General features: G+C 43.4%; 1 protein-coding gene across 4 annotated transcripts in view; it reads right to left on the reverse strand.

Moving 5' to 3' along the window:
• Window positions 1-22486, reverse strand: part of crtac1b (cartilage acidic protein 1b) — a 432025-nt gene extending 409539 nt beyond the window's left edge. For 3 of the 4 annotated variants that reach the window (XM_060842222.1, XM_060842221.1, XM_060842219.1), the window contains exons 1-2: window positions 22352-22486; window positions 21352-21632 (exon numbers count right to left, since the gene is read on the reverse strand). In XM_060842222.1, the coding sequence (XP_060698205.1) occupies window positions 21352-21536 (185 nt within the window). In that variant the 5' untranslated portion in view covers window positions 21537-21632; window positions 22352-22486. Of the gene's footprint in view, window positions 1-21351; window positions 21633-22347 lie in introns of all 4 variants that reach the window. The other variant, XM_060842220.1, reaches the window with a different exon arrangement.
• Window positions 22487-23270: the final 784 nt, after the last annotated feature.

Genomic DNA, 23270 nt, shown 5'->3' on the forward strand with positions numbered 1-23270 from the left:
ACATACCCCAGTACCTTTGCATTGGGTGTATAAATCCTGCCCCGATCTGCCTTTCCAAAATGCAGCACCTCACATTTACCTAAATTAAACTCCTCAGCCCATTGGCCCATTTGACCAAGACCCCGATAATTTTTCATCCCCTTGCTAATCAAGAATCTACCTACCTCTGTCTTAAGAATATTTAAAAATTCTGCATCCTTTGCCTTTTTAGGAAGGAATTTCCAAAAGACTCGGATCTTTTAAAAAAAAACAAAATAACCGCAGATGCTGGAAATCAGAAACGAAACAGAAATTGCTGGAGAAGTTCAGCAGGGTTAATACTTTGGGTCGAGTGACCCTGCCTCAGAAATCAGTTCTGTCGAGAATCTTTTCCCCTCAGCTGTCTTAAAAATGAGACACTTTATTTTTAAAGTGTGACCCGTTGTTTTAGATTTTCCCACAAGAGGAAACATCCTTTCCATAAGCTCACAGTGGTGTCTCCTCAGGATCTTACATATTTCAATTAAGTCACCTCTGACTTGTCTAAACTCCAGAGGATACAGGTCTAGCTTATCATCATAAGGCAATGCACATACTCCAGGTATTAATTTCATGGACTCTCCTCTTTCAAAACACATTCTAAAACCTAACGCTTTAACTGAACGTTTGACCTACAGCTCCTAATCTCTAGCTCAGGGGAAAGGAGTGGCGTGGTGCTCATGTCACTAGGAATCTACAACCCCATACTAACATTCTGGGAAATATTGGTTAAAATCCCCCTCATGGCAGATGAGGAAAGTTGAACTTAATAAAGAACCTGGAATTTAAGAGTCTAATGATAACCATGAAAGCATTGTCGATTCCTGTAACAACCCATCTGGCTCATTAATGTTCTTGAGAGAAGGAAACTGCCATCCCCACCCAGTCTGCCGCACATGTAACTCCAGACGCATAGTAAAGTGGTTGATTCTTAACTGTCCTCTGGGCAATTAGGGATGGGCAATAAATGCTGACATAGCCAGTGATGCCCACATCCCATGAAATGAATAAGAATATCAAATACTGGTCTGATTAAATTCATCTAGCATACTTTGGTTGCTTTACTGTGTTATATAAATCCAAATCACGGTTATTGAAAGTGATAGAGAGAAAAAAGGTTGAACAGTATAATGTGTTGACATAGCTGTAAACATCCCAGGACTAGTAATCTGGAGGATACAGCCCAATATTCTAGGAACACAGTTCAGATCCCACCTCCGCAACTGGTGAAATTTAGACTCGGTTTAAAAAACTGAGCATTGAAAGCCAGTGACCATCAAGCCTTCATCTATTGTCAAAAAAATGTCAGTCAGTTCCCTAATGCCCTTCAGGGAAGGAATACAGCCACCCTTTTGCTCAAATTGTCAATTTTCCTGCTCCTCGGATGCTGCCTGACCTGCTGTGCTTTTCCAGCACCATACTCTAATCTGTCATCGCCAGCCTCTGCAGTACCCACCTATGCAGCCATCCTTACCCGGTCTGACCTACATGTGACTCCAGACCCAGTAATGTGATTGAATTTCAACCAGCCCTTGAAGTGGGGAAAAAGTGAGGACTGCAGATGCTGGCGATCAGAGTTTAGGTTAGAGTGGTGCTGGAAAAGCACAGCAGGTCCGGCAGCATCTGAGGAACAGGAGAGTCGACGATTCGGGCAAAAAAACTTCAGGGATGAGGCAGGGAACCTCCGGGGTGGAGAGATAATTAGGAGAGGGGTGGGGCTGGGGAACAAGGTAGCTAAGGGTGCAATAGGTGGATGGAGTGGGGTTGCAGGTGATAAGTTAGAGAGGAGGGTGGAGCCGATAGGTGGGAAGGAAGATTGGCAGTTAGTACAGGTCATGAGGATGGTGCTGAGCTGGCAGGTTGGAACTGGGGTAAGATGGGGGGAGGGAAATGAGGAAACTGGTGACTCCCTTGAAGTGACCCAACCATCCACTCAAGTCAAGAGGCAATTCAAGTTAGGGAACAAATTCTGAGCCCAGTCAGGTACACCCACATCCATCATGAAGGTTAAAAAAAAACAAAGAAAACAAAAAAGGTAAAGAAAAAGAGAACATAACAGAGACAGAGGGAGAGAGCTAGAAATGTCAAGTAGAGAAAAAGCATATATAAAGCACCTTGAATCATTCTCCAAAGTATTTCTCACACAAAGATCTACTTTGAATTGTCATGACAGCTTTCTATTCAAAACAATCTAAAATGTTTTTCACTGAATCCATTTAAGGAAAAAAAAACTTCCATTAATTTATTTATTGAATGAGACAATCTGCCAGAAACTGCACCACACATCTCTTCTGCTTTAATTGCTTTTGGTTTTATTGCAAGTTAACCTTAGAAACAGAGTATAGTGTGACAGCAATGGGACTAATGGATCTAGACTATATACACAGCCAACTGAAAGACCTTTAAATGACCCATTTATAGAGAGTTAGTGGGAAGGTAATATGTGACTTCTTCGGTAGTGAGTACAACAGACACATTGAATACAGCAAACTTACCAACCATTAGTTTTTTTTCATCTCATATACACAACAATATAAGAAATAGAAGCTGGAATAAAAAATTGGCCCTTTGAGCCTGTTCCATGATTCAATAAGATTGTGTTGATCTTCAAATGCCATCTTCCTTCATTATCCCTCTATGCTTTTATTCCCATAAGACATTGCAGCTGAAGTAGACCATTTAGCCCATCAAGTCGACTCCGCCATTCAATGAGATCGTGGTTGATCTGATAATCCTCAGCTCCACTTGTCTGCCTTTTCCCCCAAAAGCCTCGATTCCCTGCCTGATTAAATATTTGTCTCCTTCAGCCTGGAATTTACTTAATGATCCAGGTCAGCAGCTTAAGAATTCCACAGATTCATAACCAGAGAAGAAATTCCCTTCATAATCAATAATCCTGGTCTGGGGTGTGCTCAAATTGTCTGAATTCAAGAATGAACAATCATGCAATTGTAGAATCATTCAATACAGAAGAATACTAAGCTCATCTAACACAGTTGCTCTGTGGTTAGCACTGCTGCCTCACAGCGATAGGGACCTGGGTTCGACTCCAACCTCAAATGACTGCCTGTGTAGAGCTTGCACATTCTCCCAATGTCTGCTGGCTTTCCTGTAGGTGTTCCTGTTTCCTCCCACAGTCCAAAGATGTGCAGGCCAGGTGAATTGGCCATGCAAACTTGCCAATAGTGCCCAGGGATATACGGTCAAGGTGGATTGACCATGCTAAATTGCCCATAGAGTCCAGGGTTGGGTAGACTAGGTGGATTGGCTGTGCTAAATTGGCAATGTATAGTGTCCAGAATTAGCCATGGGAAATGCAGGATTATAGGGTAGGTGAGTGAATGGGATGCTGTTTGGATGGGCTGAATGGCCTGCTGCTATGCTGTTCTATTCAATGATCTTTTTGTTTGAAACAGTGATCCAATTCTGCAAGCTTCTCCTTTTCACCAAATTCCCTTTTCGAAGTGGATTTAGAAATTGGCTTCCGTAGCCTTTTAGGCAGCACGATCCAGAAAGTCACACATCAGCAAACAGAAAAAAGTTGCAGCTATTAGCCTATCCTCCCTTATTGCTGTTCCTCCCCACCCCAAAACCAGTGACCATGCAGAAAATGGTCAAAGTGAGCAGAATCCAAGAGCCCAAAGCAATTGGAGAGCAGAGGACAGGAGCCCACCCAAACAACGGCCCTTTCCAGTATTTTACGTTCTTTCCCAACTCAACCCTGCAATATAACTGAAGTAAACACAGGGAACGCTGGAGAAACTCAGCAGGTCTGGCAGCTTTGGTGGTGACAGAAACAGAGTGAATGTTCCAAGTCTAGGATGGCTCTTCTGAAGGGTTCCACTGGGGCTGGGTCCACTGCTTCCATAGACATAATTTTGGTGTAAGCAGAGGAGATATTGATAGTACGTTTGCAGATGGCATCAAAATTGAAGGTGTAGTGGACAGTAAAGAAGGTTATCTTAGAGTACAATGGAACATTGATCAGATGGACCAATGGGCGAAGGAAATGCCAATGGATTTTAATTTTAGGTAAATGCGAGGTGTTGCATTTTGGCAAATCAGGGCAGGACTTTGCAGTTAATGGTAGGGCCCTGAGGAGTGTTGCTGAACAAAAAGACCTGGAGGTGTGGGTGCATAGTCCCTTGAAAGTGGAGTCACAGGTAGACAGAGTGGCGAGGAAGGCATTTGGTACACTTGCCATCAATGGCTGGTGTATTTTTATAGGAGCTGGGAAGTCGTGTTGTGACCATGCAGGACATTGGTTAGGCCACTTTGAGAATATTGCATTCAATTCTGGTCTTCCTGCTACAAGAAAGTTATTGTGAAACTTGAAAGGGTTCAGAAAAGATTTAAAGGATGTTGCCAAGGTTGGAGGGTTTGAGTTATAGGAAGTTGAATAGACTGGGGCTTTTTTCTCTGGGATGTTGGAAGCTGAGGGGTAATATTATAGAGGTTTACAAAATCATGAGGGACATGGACAGGGTGAATAGCCAAGGTCTTTTTCTCAATTTGAGAATCCAAAATTAGAGGGCATAGGTTTAAGGTGAGAGAGGAAAGATTCAAAACGGATCTTGAGGGACAGCTTTTTCACTTAGAGGGTGGTGTGTGTGGAACGATCTGCCAGAGGAAGTGCTGGAGGCTGGTACAATTACAGCATTGAAAAGGCATTTGGATGAATACATGAATAGGAAGGGTTTAGAGGGATATGGGCCAAATACTGATAAATGGGACTAGATTAATTTAAGATATCTGGTCGGCATGGATGAGTTGGACTGAAAGGTCTGTTTCCATACGGTGATACAGATGACTGTATAAGGGAAGGTGCAAAGAACAAACTTCCATGTCTATTGCAACTTTCACAAAGTCAGGAGACCCAAAGCCTTTTGAAGTGAAGTGAAGTGTAATGATGTAGGAAAGACCAACAATGAATTCACACCCAGCATGATCACATAAAACAGCAGTGTTATAAAAAAGAAATATCTGCTTTCTAGCAATGTTAGCTGAAGACTACACATTGGCTAGGACACCAGGATAAACATTCCAGCTGCTCCTCAGAAGCATGTCACTGAATCTTTCGTGTCTGTCTGAGAGAATCACAGCAATTTACAGCACACAGACCATTCAGTCCATTGTGTCTGCAAAATGGGCTGAATGGTCTACTTCTCCTATGTCTTATGGCCTTGAGTGTTACTGCAAATGGGGATTAAGCAGTAAAGTGAAGACGACTAAGAAGCTCAGCACAACCTTACTGAATCATGGAGCAAACTCAAAGAGATGAATGGCTTATTTCAGCTTCAATTTCTTATGTTGGATGGAATGGTTCATAAACTCATTGTATTCAGCCGATTTGTTGTGCTCAGTACCATAGGAGTCACATATCACTTGCACCTACTGAACTAATAAGAACCATCCAGCCTAGTCCCACTTTCAAGCTCTTGGTTTGTGGTCCGTCAGCTTTTGGCACTTTAAGTGCATATCCGAGTAATTTCTAAAGACATTGAGGAGTTCAGCCTTTGTTATTCTTTCAGAAATAATCTCTGCTCAGCTTCCATCGATACCTTTTACCAGCTTATTTGTAACCTTCATCCCTGGGTACTGGCTTCTTTGACAACGGAAAACCTCTTATCCACTCTGTGTAGAAGCTCCTCATAATTTTGGACACCTCCATTACATTGCCCAACAGACTCCTCTGTTCCAAAGGAAACAACCACAGCATATCCAATCTTTCGCCAGAACTAAAAATTCCCCACTCCAAATTTTCCATTCTGGGCAGTATCTTCATTAATCTGTTCTGTGCTTGAGTGGAATCACATTCTTCTTGAAGATGGTGAACGTTCTGCACAGAGTGCTCTGGACACAGTCTAACTGGCGTTTTATACGTTTCCAACCTAATCTCAATGCTTTTGCACACTTTCCTCACTTAATGAAAGAAAGGATTCCATTCACCTACTTAACCAATTTCTCTGCCTGCCCTGATAGCTTCACAAATCAGTGGTTGTGCACCTCAAGGTCCCTCTATTTCTCCACCTTTCTCAGAATCTTGCTATTTGTAGTAAATCCCCTTGTCTTGTCCTATTTGCCTTCCCCACAAATAAATCACTGCACACTTCTCCGGATTGAGTTCCATTTTGTCACAGTTCCATCATCTGGTTAGTCCATTGGTATCGTCCTGCAGTTTATCTTCTCACTCTCAACTTCATGACCAATTTTCAGACCATGTGCCAACTTCTTAACTTTTATAACATATACTTTCATAGTTAAAAATCACAACACCAGATTATAATCCAACACTGCCTGATGAAGGAGCGGCGCTTTGAAAGCTACTGCTTCCAAATAAACCGGTTGGACTATAACCTGGTGTTGTGTGATTTTTAACCACTTAGCTCTCCCCCAGTCCAACACCAGTACCTCCAAATCACATATACCTTCATAATATTTACAAAGAAGAGACATTATACTGGGCCTTCCATAAACTTACTGTAAATAGGTTTCCAGTCATAAGGTCAAAGATCACATGACACCAGGTTATAGTCCAACAGGTTTATTTAAAAACACAAGCTTTTGGAGCCTCTCTCCTTCAGCTGCTCGAGAGAGAGGGAGACTTTAGATACAGAATTTATAAGTAAAAGATCAAAGGGTCCCTAAATTCTGTATCTAAGGTCTCCGTCTGTCACAAGCAGCTGGAGGAGAGAAGCTCCGAAAGCTTGTATTTTCAAAGTAACCTGTTGGACTATAACCTGGTGTCACTAGGAGGAAGTGCGGACTGCAGATGCTGGAGATCAGAGCCGAGAGTGTGGTGCTGGAAAAGCACAGCAGGTCAGGCAGCATCCGAGGAGCAGGAGAATCGATATTTTGGACATAAGTCCTTCATCAGGAATTCCTGGTGTTGTGTGATTTTTGACCTTGTCCACCCCAGTCCAGCACCAGCATCTCCACATCATTCCAATCATATAACCACCAAGCAACCATCAGTCCTTGCTTCCTGCCATTAAACCAATTAGGATTCAACCTTGCCAATTATTTTCCATGGTATCCTGTGGTATTCATTACTCTAAGAAAGAACATTCACACAATCTGCTGAAGCAAGGAAAACAGTAGCCTTATTTTAGAGACATCTTACTTTAGGCTTTAAGATAAATATTGCATCACTCATTGTGGAGACATATTGTCTCATTGGAACACCACTTAATCAGACACATTCCCTTATGCTGCATCTCCCCACACATTCTATTACATCTCCCCCATGACACTTGTCCTTGGAGGGGGGGGGGGGGGGGGTGGGGCAGATAAAGTGAAGACAAGTGCTGTGGTAGTTTCAGTCATCTACCTGAATGTGATCTCAGCTCTTTGGCATGAGGTTGAAAGTTCAGATTAACGATGACTCTAGTTCAGTAGCCAGGTTGCAATTTGGGTCTCTACATGAATGCAGTGTCTCTGGTCTGTTGGACCGTGTTGATGATGCTTCAACAATTGCTTCTATGTAGAAATGGGAGCATGTCGGTTCTGTCACACGGTATCATTTTCAGTTTGATTGAGACAGGACCTTATACACTATCTGCTCCACACCATCTATAATTGACTCAGTGCCAAATCTAAACTGGCTTCTGGTTGAGGATCTGGTAAATTGCAACATTGTAATATTTATTATTCCACATCTTTTTGGTACAATAGTCATCCTCTTTTCACCCTCACAGTGACCAAGTCATCATCTAGCACATATACCATGCGGGGATCTGGGAGAGGAGGGAGTTGGGGTTTCACTCATGTTCCTCGGTGGACTGCAGGAATAGCTCAAACATTGACATGGAGTTGAACGAGAGCTTGGAATTGCAAGTTGCTTGTCTTCAGCAATGTTTTACTGTACGCATTCCTCCTACAGTTTCACCAATGGCTTGAGGATGCCTGGGTGAGCTGGAGTTATGGGTTTGCCCATGTAACCCTGTGAATTCAGCAAACTGTGGAGCTTTTAAGGGACAGAAAGGAGCCTGGGATTCCATGTGTTGGAAAGACCTAATCCATTACATCTGTCTCTGAGTAGTTGTTCAAGGCCCCAAATTCACAACTCCCTGAAAGTCTGTACAAGCCATCAATAAAAGCATCAGTGTGTTCTTCTTGTCACTTATTAAATTTAGCCCACTCGGCAACAATATTGTTTCATAGATTGATGTGGGCATCAAGTGTCTTTATTATTTCATCATTTGCAGCTATTTCTTCATTGATCCCTTGCCTGACCAGCCATCCTTGACACAGCCATCCATTGCATATAACGGTGAACTGATTTGCCTGATCTGTGGCGAAGTCAGATACAATGCAATGTCTCGTAAATCTTTGGTGCAATTCAGCCCTGCCTCTTTTTGATTCAGACCTGGGACCTGCTCAAATCGTTTGGCAACAGCCAGGACTTTCCCATACAACTCACCAACTGCCACCAGAACTATTCTCATCTTGTTGTGCTGCTAATGAGTCTCCTGATGCAAAGAAAACATTAATTTAAGAGACATCTTTCTGGGATTTCAGCTTGCCACAAAGCTGCAAGGGACAATAAGTCTATGTCAAATTAGATCACTTCCTGTGATTCTGTTGTTGCTATAATGGGAAATAGATGTCAAATAGTAACTTTCCCTCCTCTGACTTTAATATCCAATACCTTTTATGTCTGAAAATGTTTCAAAATTGGACAAATTCTGGCTACGATCACAGATAAAGAAGAGTTTGAGAAACCCACAAAACATACAGGTAGAGGTAGGCCATTCAGCCCATTAAGGGTTGAGAGTGTGTTGCTGGAAAAGCACAGCAGGGCAGGCAGCATCCAAGGAGCATGAAAATCAATGTTTTGGGCTGGAGCCCTTCATCAGGAATGTCATCACTGTCTCCATTCAGCCCATTACGTCAGGGCTGCCATTCAATGAGCTCATGACTGATCTGATAACCCTCAACTCCACTTGAATTCTGTTTTTTTAAAAAAGTTTTTTGTTTCTTTATTATACTATCATAACAACATTTAAGAGGCATTTGGATGGGTATATGAATAGGAAGGGTTTGGAGGGATATGGGCCAGGTGCTGGCAGGTGGGACTAGACTGGGTTGGGATATCTGGTCAGCATGGACAGGTTGGACCGAAGGGTCTGTTTCTATGCTGTACATCTCTATGACTGCTATTCTGAACTTTTCATTTCTTAGTATTACATTTCAAAAACAATGATTTTGTACTCTTTAAGGTCCGTAATACTGGACTTTTTATTTCTTAATTTTTCTATTTTTCTTCCAAAGAATTTGTCCTAAAGATGGCACTATAAGTGGCAACTTATAAACATTTCTCTGTTCCCCATGACAATAAATTTAATTCTGGTCTTTTTTCACATCACCTTTGATTCCCTTACTGATTAAAAATCTGTCTGTCTATCTTAAATATACAGAACGATCCAACCTCCACAGCCCTCTGCAGTAAAGATTTCCACAGATTCAGTACCATCAGGGAGAAGAAAGTCTTCCCCATCTCGGTCTAAAATGTGTGACTCCCTTATTCTGAGGTTATGCTCTCTGACCCTAGTCTCTGCCATAACCTCGGAGAGCCATCTACCCTGTCAAGTCCCCTAAGAATTTTGTGTTTCAATAAGATATCCTCTGATTCTTTTTATCTCCAGTGAGTAAAAGCCTATCCTATTCAAAGAACAAAGAAAATTTACAGCCCAAAAATAAACCCTTTGGCCCTCCAAGCCAAACGTACTATCTAAACCGGTCGGTCAATTCCTAAGCATCTGTATCCCTCTGTTCCCCACTTACTCATGCATCTGTCCAGATGCATCTTAAAATGAACCTACTGTGCCTGCCTCTACCACCTCTGCTGGCAACATGTTCCAGACACCCACCACCCTCTGTGTGAAGTACTTAGCGCATGTATTCCTTAAACTTTCCACCTCTCACCTTGAAAGCGTGACCTCTTGTTATTGAATCCTTCACCCTGGGAAAAAGCTAGTCTCTATCCACCCTGTCTATACCCTTCATGATTTTGTAAACCTCAAATCAGGTCCCACCTCAATCTCCCATTTTCTAATGAAAACAAACCTAACCTACTCAACCTCTCTTCATAGCTAGCACCTTCCATACCAGGCAACATCTTCGTAAACCTTCTCTGCACCCTCTCCAAAGTGTCCACATCATTTTGGTAACATGGTGACCAGAACTATACACAGTATTCCAAATGCGGCTGAACCAACATCCTGTACAATTTTAGCATGACTTGCCAGTTCTTAAACTCAATACCCTGTCCAATGAAGGCAAGCATACTATATGCCTTCTTGACTACTATCCACTTGTGCAGCAACCATCAGGGTACAGTGGAGTTGCACTTCCAGAATTCTCTGCCCATCAACTTTTCCCAAGGCTCTTCCATTCATTGTATAATTCGCTTTGGAATTAGTCTTGCCTAAATGCTGACTGTCTCCAGTGAAAACCCATGTGAAATAAGCATGCACAGAAACTACCTAAAAACATTGAAACAAGGTAACTGAGTCCACATCAACAAACTCATGACACCTGTTTTAATTCATACTTGTCTAAGTGCACATATTGAATATGGAAACCTCTGTTTAACTTGGAGCAACAATGGAGCTAGACTTGGGAGTACACAAACGAAACATATTTCCATAACCTTTTTGAGCAGCAGAGCAAAGAGAAAACACATGCATTAGTTACACCAAGGACGGAAAGAATCTTTTCCACTGGTTCCTCACCATCATCTCAAAAAAAGAGCATGCAGTGAAAATGCAGATTGGAGAAACAGCCATTCATGAGAAATCAAGAGACAGTTACAAACTCTACTTCTGTTCTGGACATGGATCAACAATTAAATAAGTCTGTTTGCAGTTTGACGTCCAGCACTTGAAGGACTCTTCGGACTTTGTTCTTCCTGCCTGCACCACAAATTCTTACTTTTCAAATTACCCGTATTGGTGTGTCTGTTTGTTATTATTTCTCTTAGAGTTACTAGATAATAAAATTAGTCTTTCTCCCACTCAAAAAATCCTTGTAATTGGCTCCTCCATTCTGCTCTAATTACCTCCACATTTAGTTGATGTGATAGAGCTACATGCTAAACAAGAAATTATTTGTTGGAACCGACCCGTATGGCATTAGAAAGGAGAGAGTACAACCTCTTCTTTTCAACAATACTGTGCTTGTCTTTTTAGCATCTCAGTCAAACCTAACACCTCATACTACAGATCCCAGGAGATTTACTTTCCTGACCAGTCTGTCATGTGGGACCTTTTGAAAATTCACGTAGATACATCAAATGGGCTCATCGATTCTACTTCTTACCTCCTTAGAAAATTCAATCAAGTTAATAACACACAGCTTCCCTCAACAAATCCATGGTAACTGCCCTTCATTGATCTTTAACTTTCTAAATAGTGGGTGGCGCAGTGGCTCAGCGGTTAGCACCGCTGCCTCACAGCACCAGGGTCCCAGGTTCGTATCCAGCCTCGGGTGATCGTCTGTGTGGAGTTTGCACATCTCCCCATGTCTGCGTGGGTTTCCTTCCACAGTCCAAAGATTTGCAGGCCAGGTGAATTGGCCATGCTAAATTGCCCATAGTCTTAGGTGCATTAGTCAGAGGGAAATGGGACTAGGTGGGTTACTCTTCAGACGGTCAGTGTGGACTTGTTGGGTCGAAGGGTCTGTTTCCACACTGTATGGAATCTAATCTAAACAGAGTTGTACAGCATGGAAACAGACGTTTGGTCCAACTCGTCCATGCCATCGCAACCCAATATGTCAGCACATGGTCCATATCCCTCCAAACCCTTCCTATTCATATACCTATCTAGATGCCTTTTAAATGCTGTAATTGTACCAGGCTCCACCACTTCCTCTGGCAGCTCATTCCACACATGCACCACTCTGAAAAAGTTGCCCCTTAAGTCTCTTTTATATCTTTCCCCTCTCACCCCAAACCTATGCCCTCTAGTTCTGGACTCCTCCACTCCAGGGAAAAGACTTTGTCTATTTATCCTATCCATGCCCCTCATGATTTTATAAACCTCTATAAAGTCACCCCTCAGCCTCCGATGCTCCGGGGAAAGCAACCCCAGCCTATTTAATCTCTCCCTGTACCTCAAATCCTCCAACCCAAAATACCTGGGTATTTTTCGATACATTGCCCACCAAAGCAGTTTGGCTGATCTATCTGCAGTTACTTGCACCATCCCTTTCACCCATGTTAAACAATGGGACAAATAAGTCTATCACCCATAGTACCACAGTTGCACCCAGAGAGGGCTGAGTGATGACAATGAAAGCCTACATGATTGCATCCCCTGGATACATAGCATCAGAGTCTGGTGATGCATCTATTTGACCATGAGGCAGATGGAGGTCATTCAGCCCATCGAGTCTGCTAAGCCACTCAGTGAAATCATGGCTGATATGATAATCCTCAGATCAATGTTCCTGCATTTTCCCATCTACATTCTGGTTAAAAATCAGTCTCCCTGCGTGGAATATACTTAATGACCCACCTCAACAGCCCTTTGTGGTAAAGCATTTCAAAAATGCTCAATAACTCCTCTTACATGATCCCAAAGACTTCACACACTTTCTCCTTCACTACAGAATCTGCACTGTCACTTCTGTTGTGAAGAAAATATTAATTGTGAAGAAAATAAAATATTTAAAAACAATGTTTGACAATACCCGACAGTGCGGCGCTCCCTCAGCGCCGAGCCCCCGACAGTGCGGCGCTCCCTCAGCGCCGAGCCCCCGACAGTGCGGCATTTCAGTTATCCTGCCTTTAGCAGTCGTATCTTCAGCCGCATATGCCACAAATTCTAGAATTTCCTTCATCAACCTCAGTATCTATTTGCCCACCTCTCTTCCTAAGAGTCACTCCTAACTGACAGGGTTTGGGTCATCTGGCCCAATATCTCTGTGCGCCTGGGTATCAAATCTAGTTTGATAAGACCAACCCCCCCCCTCCACCCCCACAATGGATGTAAGGGACATTTTCTGATATGACGGGTACTTTAGGAATTCAGATTGTTGTTACTTATGTCTCCTCACCACAGTACAGAGATGTGTGACACCTTCCAACACAACGCCTAAAGGAAATTAATCCTGCCTCCCAAAATCCCAATCAGAGTGGCTTAAATTTCCCCAATCTCCAAAACAAACACTTACTCTCTGAAGAAGCAATGACTCTCAAGACTAAAACAAAGGAGTGTATCAGCCAGCTGCGATCAGCGTTTGTGACCTTCTGTGTACAGATTATAGCTGCTTACTACTCAAAGCTTTATTAATCAAAGCACTTTGTAGTCAGAGAACAGAAAATTTGCTTTGAGCTCAAACAGTTATAAGTTTTAGTGCAATTTTTTATTCCCCCCACACTGTACAATGTGAGCTGTTAAATTGGCTGCTGCTGCTGTAGTTAATCTGCTGTTTCTTTTTTAAAAACTTGATGTCATTCCATCCTGGAACATTCTATGATCTCACCAATTTGAGGTTTTGAATCCCCTTTCCGTGTCTCTCTCACTGGTGTGGGCAATACTGAGTATGGGTACAAGTGGCAGTTTCAGACACATAGGGCAGTGAGGGAGGGCAACACACCCAGAGGTGTCCATCTGTTAGCACGGCTGCCCACAGAGGGTTCGATTGCACCCTCGGGCGACTGTGTGGAGTTCGCACTCTCCCAGTGTCTGCGTGAGTTTCCCAGGGTGCTCTGGTTTCCTCACAGTCCAAAGATGTTAGGTGGATTGGCCATGAGAAATTGCCCCATAGTGTCCATGAATGTGTAGGTTAGGTGCATTAGCCATGGGAAATGCAGGGTTACAGGGATAGGATAAGGAGACGTGGGTCTCAATGGGATGCTCCTCAGAGGGTCGGTGTGGACTTGATGGGCCAAATGGCCTGCTTGCACATTGTAGGGATTCTATCATTCTGTGAAACCTGCCCACTGGACGTAAAAGATTTCATTTCACTATTTCAGCTAACAGCACTCACATTCGCCTCCTCAATATTTATCCCACTATAAAAACAGTCAAATAAAAGTACAAAAACATGTCAGACCTACAGATATTGGAAATCAGAAACAAATACAAATTGCTGGAAAAACTCAGGTCTGGCAGCACCTGTCCTCTATCCTGGCATCACTGCCAGACCTGCTGAGTTTTTCCAGCGATTTCTGTTTTTGTTTTCTCCCTGGCCAATGTGATTGCTGTTGGTCAGAAGCTTCCTATGTGAATGAGAGATGCATTTCCCCCATTACAGGCAGTGAATCTCATTTTTAAAAGTGCTTCAAGATGTCCTGGAGCTCCGGAAAGCACAGTAGAAAGACACTTTCTTCTCTTGTAAATATTCTGATGGTCACATTCCACTCCATCACCTCAGGCACTTGCCCTTAAGCAGTGCAGCTCCCATGAAAGTCATTCTTACTTGATCCACAAACAACTTAACCATCTAACGAATGCCTTATACACCCAACTGCCCCTCCCCATCTGCTCAGAAAGCCACCAGTTCCTTCATTTTGTTCTCCAGCATTCCACCCCTCCATTCCCTGAATCAACATCAATTCTACTGCTGCCTTTTGGCATAGACAAGGCAGAAGCACCAGCTCCAGACATATTAATAATCCATAATCGAGACAGAAACCTCTGGAGATTAGCGTCACACTCTCCTCCCCTCCCGCCTAACTCACCCACAAATACTTTCAGCTGCTTGCTCTAGTTTTATACGACAGCACTTCAACCAACACACACCGCACCATCAAAGGTTTGTTGGAGCACTATGAAATGTCGGAGGAACAAAACAATAAGTTCCTTTGCAATACTGCATTCAATTCTGGTCTCCCTGCTACAGGAAATATGTTATTAAACTTGAGAGGATTCAGAAATGATTTACAAGGATGTTGCTGGGATTGGAGGTTTTGAACTATAGGGAGAGGCTGAATAGGTTGGGGTGGTTTTCCCTGGAGCATCGGAGGCTGAGGGGTGACCTTAGAGATTTATAAAATCATGAGGGGCTTGGACAGGGTGAATAGCCAAATCTTATCCCCACCTTAGGGATGTCCAGAACAAGAGTACATAGGTTTAAGGTGAGAGGGGCGCACGGTGGCACAGTGGTTAGCACTACTGCCTCATAGTGCCAGGGACCTGGGTTCAATTCCCACCTCAGGCGACTGACTGTGTGGAGTTTGCACGTTCTCCCCGTGTCTGCGTGGGTTTCCTCCGGGTGTTCCGGTTTCCTCCCACAGTCCAAAGATGTGCCAGTCAGGTGAATTGGCCATGCTAAATTGCCCGTAGTGTTAGGTTAGGGGTATGGGTGGGTTGCGCTTCAGCGGGTCGGTGTGGACTTGTTGGGCCGAAGGGCCTGTTTCCACACTAAGTAATCTAATCTAATTTAAAAGGGACCTAAGGGACAACGTTTTTATGTAGAGGGTGGTGTGTGCATGGAATGAGCTGCCAGAGGAAGTGGTGGAGGCTGGTACAATTACAACATTGAAAAGGCATCTGGATGGGTATATGAATAGGAAGGGTTGAGGGATATGAGCCAAATGCTGGCAAATGGGACTGGATTAGTTTAGGATATCTGGTCGGCATGGACGAGTTGGGTGAAAGGGTCTGTTTCTGTATTGTTAGACTTATATCCACATCCTTCCCTCCATCAAAAATAGATCACCAATTCAGATGTTTGACAGATGCAGCATAGGATTATCTTGTATTTACAGCATGGAGTTAGACCACTTGAGCAACTAGTGTCAGTGCTTTTAGATATGAACCTCCCCCAATCCTGTTAATTCCTTCCTGCCTCATGTGTTTATGAATAGTTTTAACAAGGTGGGTGCAGAGAGAATGTTGATTCTTGTGGGTGAGTCCAGAAGCATGGGACGGTTTTAAAATTAGGGGTCAACCTTTTGGGGCAAAGAGAAGGGGAATTCCTTGTTCTCAGGAGGTTCTACAACTTTGAAACTCTCTGCCTGGCAATGCAACACAGACCTGGGTCACTGAATATTTTTAAGGCATGGTGAATAGATTCTCGCCAGGCAGAGAGTCAAAGGTTATCACAGGTTTGAGAATGCGGATATCAGACAACAGACAGATCAACTACGATTTTATTCATTGGGGGACAGGGCTGAATGGTCTATTTCTGCTCCTAAATTGTATGTTTGTATGTATCCAGCTTCTCTTTAAATAAAAAATGCTCACCACCTAAACTACTCCCTGTGGTAGTGAATTCTACATTCCGACCACCTCTCTCGGAATTTCACCTGAATTCCTTATTGGATTTATCAGCGACTGTTTTATTATTTATGATAGATGTTGCCTGACCTGCTGATTGTTTCCAATACTTTCTGTTCTTATTTCAGATTTATATCGTCTGCTGTATTTTACACTTGTTGGGGTCAGTGATGTAACAAGTGGAAACATCTTCTCCATCTCTAACCTATTCGACCCTTTCATAATATCAAATAAGGTCACCTTTCAGCCCTCTGTTTTCTGAAGAAATGAGCCATGTCCCTTGGCATTCACTTCGTGTGAACTATAAGTGTTTCCTTGTCCTGTGTATTCAACACTATTTTTCTTTCTCCATCCAGCCAATGGGGAGGGGATGGTCTACTGGCATTATTGACAGACTATTAATCCAGAGACCCTGGTAATGTTCTAGGGACCAGAGTTTGAATCCCACAATGGGGAATTCTGAATTCAATGAAAATCTGGAATTAAAAGCAAAATGTATCTGTCCTTCAGAGAAGGAAATCTGCCATCCTTACTTGGTCTGGGCTGTGACTCCTGACCCACGGTAATGTAGTTGACTTTTAACTGCCCTCTGGGCAATTAGGGATTGGCAATAAATGGTTGCCTATGCAGAAACTCCCACAGCCCAGGAGTGAAGGAAAAATAATCTGATCTTAAGTATTGGTACAGTTTCTGCCTGAGCTGTTGTGTTGAAAATTGGGCCCCAGACTCCTCAACATTCACTCTGCAAAACACCAGATTTCCTGGCTCATTCCACAGTCTGTGTGACCTGAGATTGACCCGACAGAGAAGACCAAGGATTGGGATTATTAGCAGTAAAAGCAAAAAATAATGAACATAGTTCTTTGTGATCACCTGATGGGAGCCTTCAATGTGACTTAACATTCCTTACGGCCCAATGTCAGAGGGAGATTTGTGTCTCAAGTCAATTTAAGATTGACATACTTTCCTTGCACTTTTCTCAAAGGAAACCAGCCGTTGTGTTGCCAGTGACATTAGGCCTACAGGGGAGTACTGGTACAGTGATATTGATGTGCCTGTGTGTGTCAGCGAATGAGGCAACATGCAACTGAAGGAGCCACTCTCCAGAATGTTAACAAAGAAAAGAGAAACACAGACATCCCCAAGTCCTTTACCCACATCCTCGACTTTCCCAGACCCAGAAATACTTAGTGTCTTCAATACTCTCCATCAAAACCTCACCGACCTAAGAATATAAGATATAGGAAGAGAATTAGGCCATTTGGTGCATCAAATCAATTCCACCATTCAATCATGGCTGATATGTTTCTCAACTGAAAATGTGTTGCTGGAAAAGCGCAGCAGGTCAGGCAGCATCCAAGGAGCAGGAGAATCGGCTTTTCGGGCATGAGCCCTTCTTCAGGACTGATATTTCTCAACCCCATTCTCCTTCCTTCTCCCCATAATCTTTGATCCACTTACTAACCATGAACCTTCCATCTCTGTCTTATATACACTCAATGATGTGGCTTCCACAGTCTTCTGCAGCAATGAGTTTCACAGATTCACCACCCTCTTGCTGAAGAAATTCCTCCTTATCTCAGTTCTAAAGAGTCAGCCCTTCACTCTGAGGCTGTGCCGTCGGGTTCGAATCTCTCCTACTAGTGGAGACAGCTTCTCCACATCCACTCTATCCAGGCCTCTCAGTAGGTTTCAATCAGATTCCCCCTCATCATTCTAAAGTCCGTCGAGTACAGACCCCGAGAGCTCAATCTAGCTCTTGTATAGCTCCCAACATCATTCCTTTTCATCCTCATAGGAACAGTCACATTCACACTCCCCCACACTCACTTCCGTCACACTCACACTCACATTCATCCTCTCATCCAATGCAATCATTAATCTGTACCTCAGTTCCATTGCCCATCCTTGCTCAGTGTTCCACTCAAGCAGACAACAATGATCTATTCCAATCTTAAAAGCTAATTCACCCAATGCATCAGTTGCCTGGCAAAGACATTATCCTTTGTGTGAAAAAGTTCTGCCTGATTTCCCTCTTAAATGAGCTAAGTTGAAATTTATATATCTGCTTGTCCTTGATTTCCCCATAAGGGCAATCACTTCTTCCTGCTCTGTCAGCCTTTACTCCTGTCCTGGCATACCAAAGGTGGGGGGTCATTATCTTCTGCAGGACGGGGATGGAAACCTCTCCCATTCTTAGTGCCTACCAACATTGGTATTGGGGACGGATTTAAAGGTTGTCAGTCAACTTGTTGGCCACACCTTCCGTTGCCAAAGTGCCTGATGGTGGACTCAAACATAGAACTTCCAGCCCAGAGATGGGGACACTGCCCTCTTGCGTCACAAAACTTGCCTTCCCTATCCTCTCAAATATTTCTAACAATTTAAACATTCTAACCTGCATCAGATCATCCTACAATATTCACACTCAGGGCAACCTTATGGAACTTGTCCCTGTAATTTAACCCTCCAAGCCCCAGTAATAATTCTGGTAAATCAGCACGTTACCCTTTTCAGGGGTTACCATCTCCTTGCTGAGGCTCAAGATTTACCAGTCACTTCAGGTGGGGTGTGGCCAGTACTCCACCCAACTAAGCAGGAGGTCTAGGAGAAAGAAAAATTTGTTCAACAACGTCATGGCTGATCATCCTAACTCCTAGATCGCATTTATGACCATAGCTCTCGATTGGTATCCAATGGTCCACTCATGCAGATCTTCCAATGACTGAGCACACACTGCCCTAGGAGGTGGAGAATTATAAACACTCATAACCCTCTTGGTAAAGAAACTTCCCCCTCATCTTAGGCGGAAATGATCAACCTCTTCTCATAGGACTGTGCTCCCTCGATCTGAACTCCCCCTCCTGTAGGAAGCAGCCTCTACCCTAGAGAAAGTGAGGACTGCAGATACTAGAGATCACAGTCCAGAGTGTGGTGCTGGAAAACACAGCAGGTCAGGCAGCATCCAAGGAGCAGGAGAATCAACGTTTCAGGCAAGAGCCTTTCATCAGGAATGAGGCTTGTGAGCCAAGGGGGTGGAGAGATAAATGGGAGTGGGGGGTGGGGCTAGGGGGAAGTAGCTGAATGTACGACAGGTAGATGGAGGTGGGGGCAAAGGTGATAGGTTGGAGAGGCTTATGGAATGAACAGGTGGGAAGGAAGAATGACAGGTATGACCCTGTCAATCTCTTAAAGAACACTGTGGGTTTCAATGAGATCACCTCTCATTCCTCTAAATTCCAGAGGACACAGGTCCCATCTATTCAATCTCTCCTGACAGACAATTCCTTCATCCCAAGAATTAATACAATCGCTGGTATCACAAGTATCCCCAGTCACAGTGGACTCCTCATTTCACTCTTTGATCACTGGAATCCTCTTTGCAGTAAGATCACAGGACACAAGACCTGGGCTGACTATGAGGCAAAATAGCTCCTGACCAGAATTCTATTTCTTTTTTAGAAAGGGTGGAGCCCTTTAAGGATGAGGAAAAGGATTCTTTCTGAGTTTACAAACACATCGACAATTACAGTCCCTTTACAAGGTAACAGATAGGATTCTGCAATATATCCGCCTTGGTCTGGCATACATTCATCATTTAGTCAGGGCAAGAATGTGTTTCAGAATAACCATTACCCGAGAGGGGCCAGCGGCACATTGGCACAACATCGTCATGTTGGATGGACCAGCCAACATAGACAAGCCCCACAACCTCGATGAGAAAGTCCTGTTGAGTTTCCCAGGAACCAGCAAGATTCCCAGAATTGCGGAAGGGAACAAGGTTAGCATCGTCACCAATTGACCATCAATTTGAGGAAAAACCGGTGAACTAAATATCGTTTTCCCTCAAACCCACCTACAGAAATAAAATCTGCCCAAAAATCTTCATAAGAGCTCTATATTTTTGAGCACAAAAGACAAACATTTTACAATAAAAACAGAGTCTTTTCTCTCAACAGTGTAAATTGAGTTTCAGCTGAATATGTATAAAAGGGTGATCCTTGGAGGAGTGATGGGGGGCAAATAAACAAACAATAACAGAAGGAAGCATCAAATGTGAATGTTGAAAAAGAAACAATTTCTGCTGTCTCACTAAAATTCTGGTAAATATCCCTGACATTGTCCCATTCCACTCTGTTTGAATCTACCAATTTTGTTTTAAGAAAAATGTAACACAGTGATGTGTGAAATTCAGCAATGTCACATCGTGCGGAATTACAATTTTTTTTGTTTGTTGAAGGTGGGGGTGGTGAGTGGGTGCACTAAGTTGTTAATTTAGGGACAGTTTTCTTGCCAAATCTGGTCCACAGAAGTGGACACCAAGACCAATTGTCACCCTGTAATCTCTACAGCTGAGAAACGCAGAGTACAAGGAAACAGATGGAGTGAGAGATGGGAAGTGACAGAGAGAGAGATGGAGATGGTGCTGCAGAATCAGAAATAATGAGAAAATGACAGGCTTTAACCAGACCAGGTGGATAGAGGGGATACCAAGTCACAGAGGTACTGCAGAGACAGAGACAGTTACCCCAAGTGACTGGTCATGAATCCATAGGCAAAAGTCGTCCAGGAAAAGGACATACCTCTAAACACAAGGCAGTAAACACAACATCATGGGGAGTTTCTTAAATCTTTTACAAAACCATCAGTGGCCCTTTAAGAGATAATTGCACATGAATTGACATATAATATTCATATCCAGTCATGTACAATATACACTGTAATACTGCAGCACTAATTGTTTGGTGGTTATAATTATGTCCCTGTTCTGCATCCTTTTATCTGCAGACCAGTGACCAGTCCCTTGTGTAACTCTGCATCCCAATATAATCACTTAGGGCCATATATAATCATACATGGTTTGTCCGCACAGAACTCAAACACACACACACACAAATGTCTCATGTATCGGCACAATTGGTATATCACATCATTTTTATATGTATATATACAGACAACAAGCTTAGCTGCAGACATCGTGCACAGACAGCTACGTTTTCTCTGAATGATCTTTAATGAAGAGATCTCATTAGGGCTGATATCTAATCCCTCACACAGATTAAGGTTGAGTTTTATCAGCTATTGTGTGGGACACACCTACCCGGCCACCACTATCTCCAGCTCTCCGTCGTTGTTCACATCAGTGACTGCCACTCCATAATTCAACTGGATCGGGTTGTTGTCGTAGTCGGGGGGTAGGACGGTGTCGGTGACGGCTGTGAAGAGAGTTCTCTGCGGGAGCACCGGGTGGAGAAGAACCAAGAGAGGCAGGAGCGAAAGCAGCATCCTCAGGGCTGAGCTGAAGCTGTCTGAGGGTGGGGAGGGAGGGGGGGGGGGGGGGAGATTGGGAGGAGGGTTTGTGGGGTGGACAATCAGCAGTAGCTGCAAGAGAGAGAGAGAGAAAGGTTTTCTTTAAAAACAGAAACCTGAAGATTTACAAGACAGACAAAGTAGGCAGCGAACACGCTTGGCACCATCACAAGTAATGACAGGGAGAGCTAGCTGCAGGGATGTCAGCTTGCAACGTTGGATAATGATCCCACCATTCCCTCACCAACACAAGTTGACTCGAAAAATCAGTGCATCCTGTCCAAACTTTCAGGTAAACTTTCAGCAGGAGGGGGTTGGTGTCGAGAGCCGAGTGAACCTTTACTGTGCAAAACATACCTGAAATATTTAGTGAAATGCAGGTCCTATTCACAGGATTAGAGTTTGTCCGGTCGCCTCTAGCTTCTTTTTAAAATGCTCGCTCTGCCCTCTATTTCCTACGTTAAAATTTAATTCAATTCAACTATAAAAGTGTTGCATCCGCGGGTATTTAAAAGCTAATTTAACATATAAAGGAAATTACTGCACATCTAAAATTGCACATCGAAACATTACATATCTAGAATTGTGCCTCTAAAATGTGACGATAAAATGATTGCATCTACAGGCTAATTTAACATATAAGGAAATTAATACACATCTAAAATTGATTAGGAAGGATTAAACATAATGAAATCTTTATGGGATGTTAGAGTGCTAAGATGAAGTTTATGATTTCCAACATGGATTTTTTTTTGTTGTGAAATTCAAAGGCAAACGCTTGACATACTCACGAGAGGGCCGTTGTCACTTTCTGAGCCCGGGGTTGCAGCTTCTCGTTCCTGACTTGTGGGCTCAATGTTTCCCCTCCGTCTCCCTGTCAGCTTGGAGCCCGCAACAGGAAGGTCCCCTTTCCCGTTTTAAGGGCTTTTCTTCCTTATGCAAGATCCTTACATAACGCGTACTCCAATCACAGAGCAACTCCCAATGCTGCAGCGCCTCCCACAAAATGCCTCCGCTCCAATGACATTGGGGCGGTGTCTTGATCCTGCCTGTTGATTGACATCTTCTACTACGTGTCCTGGGATGGCCCAGTGAGATCCCAGAGACAGGGAACTGTTGGGATGTGACTTGCTGTCGGGCTGGATGGTTATGGGATGGTGCCACTTAATTCATCCTATTATGGGATTTACTAATGTTCAGGGGATGGAGGGGGCCTGGGCATTTTGCCCTCAAGTGTTGCTGAGAGACCTCAGATTGTCATTTCTGCTTTGGGATCAATAATATAGTTGTTCATTTTAAAGAAAAAGCAAAATTCAATCAGCACTTGACAAACTGTTCACTGGTGAACAAGGAGATTGATACCAACCAGCAACCCTGACTTACTTTCACCCCCATCTCCTCAAGTCTCACCTCCAACTGGAATTGCTAGAAGTTTCTGGATTTCTTTGTCGCTGAGATTGAGACCATTCCCTTGGCTGCCTCCCTCCCCAAACATCTTCTAATTCTCTCCCTGCCCTTGTCCAGAATTTGGATCTTCATTTGCAACCTCCCCTCACACACTTTCTGACCTCATCGAGTCCCTGAGGTTCATTGCCTGTTCCCTTAACACTGCATCCACTGGATACCCTATTTCTCTGATTTATATATGCGTTAAAGTTCATCAAATGAAGCTTTAGGGTTTTTACACAGGATCATTGGATACACTAACCT

This window comes from Hemiscyllium ocellatum, chromosome 22, assembly GCF_020745735.1.
Source record: "Hemiscyllium ocellatum isolate sHemOce1 chromosome 22, sHemOce1.pat.X.cur, whole genome shotgun sequence".
NCBI lineage: Eukaryota > Metazoa > Chordata > Chondrichthyes > Orectolobiformes > Hemiscylliidae > Hemiscyllium > Hemiscyllium ocellatum.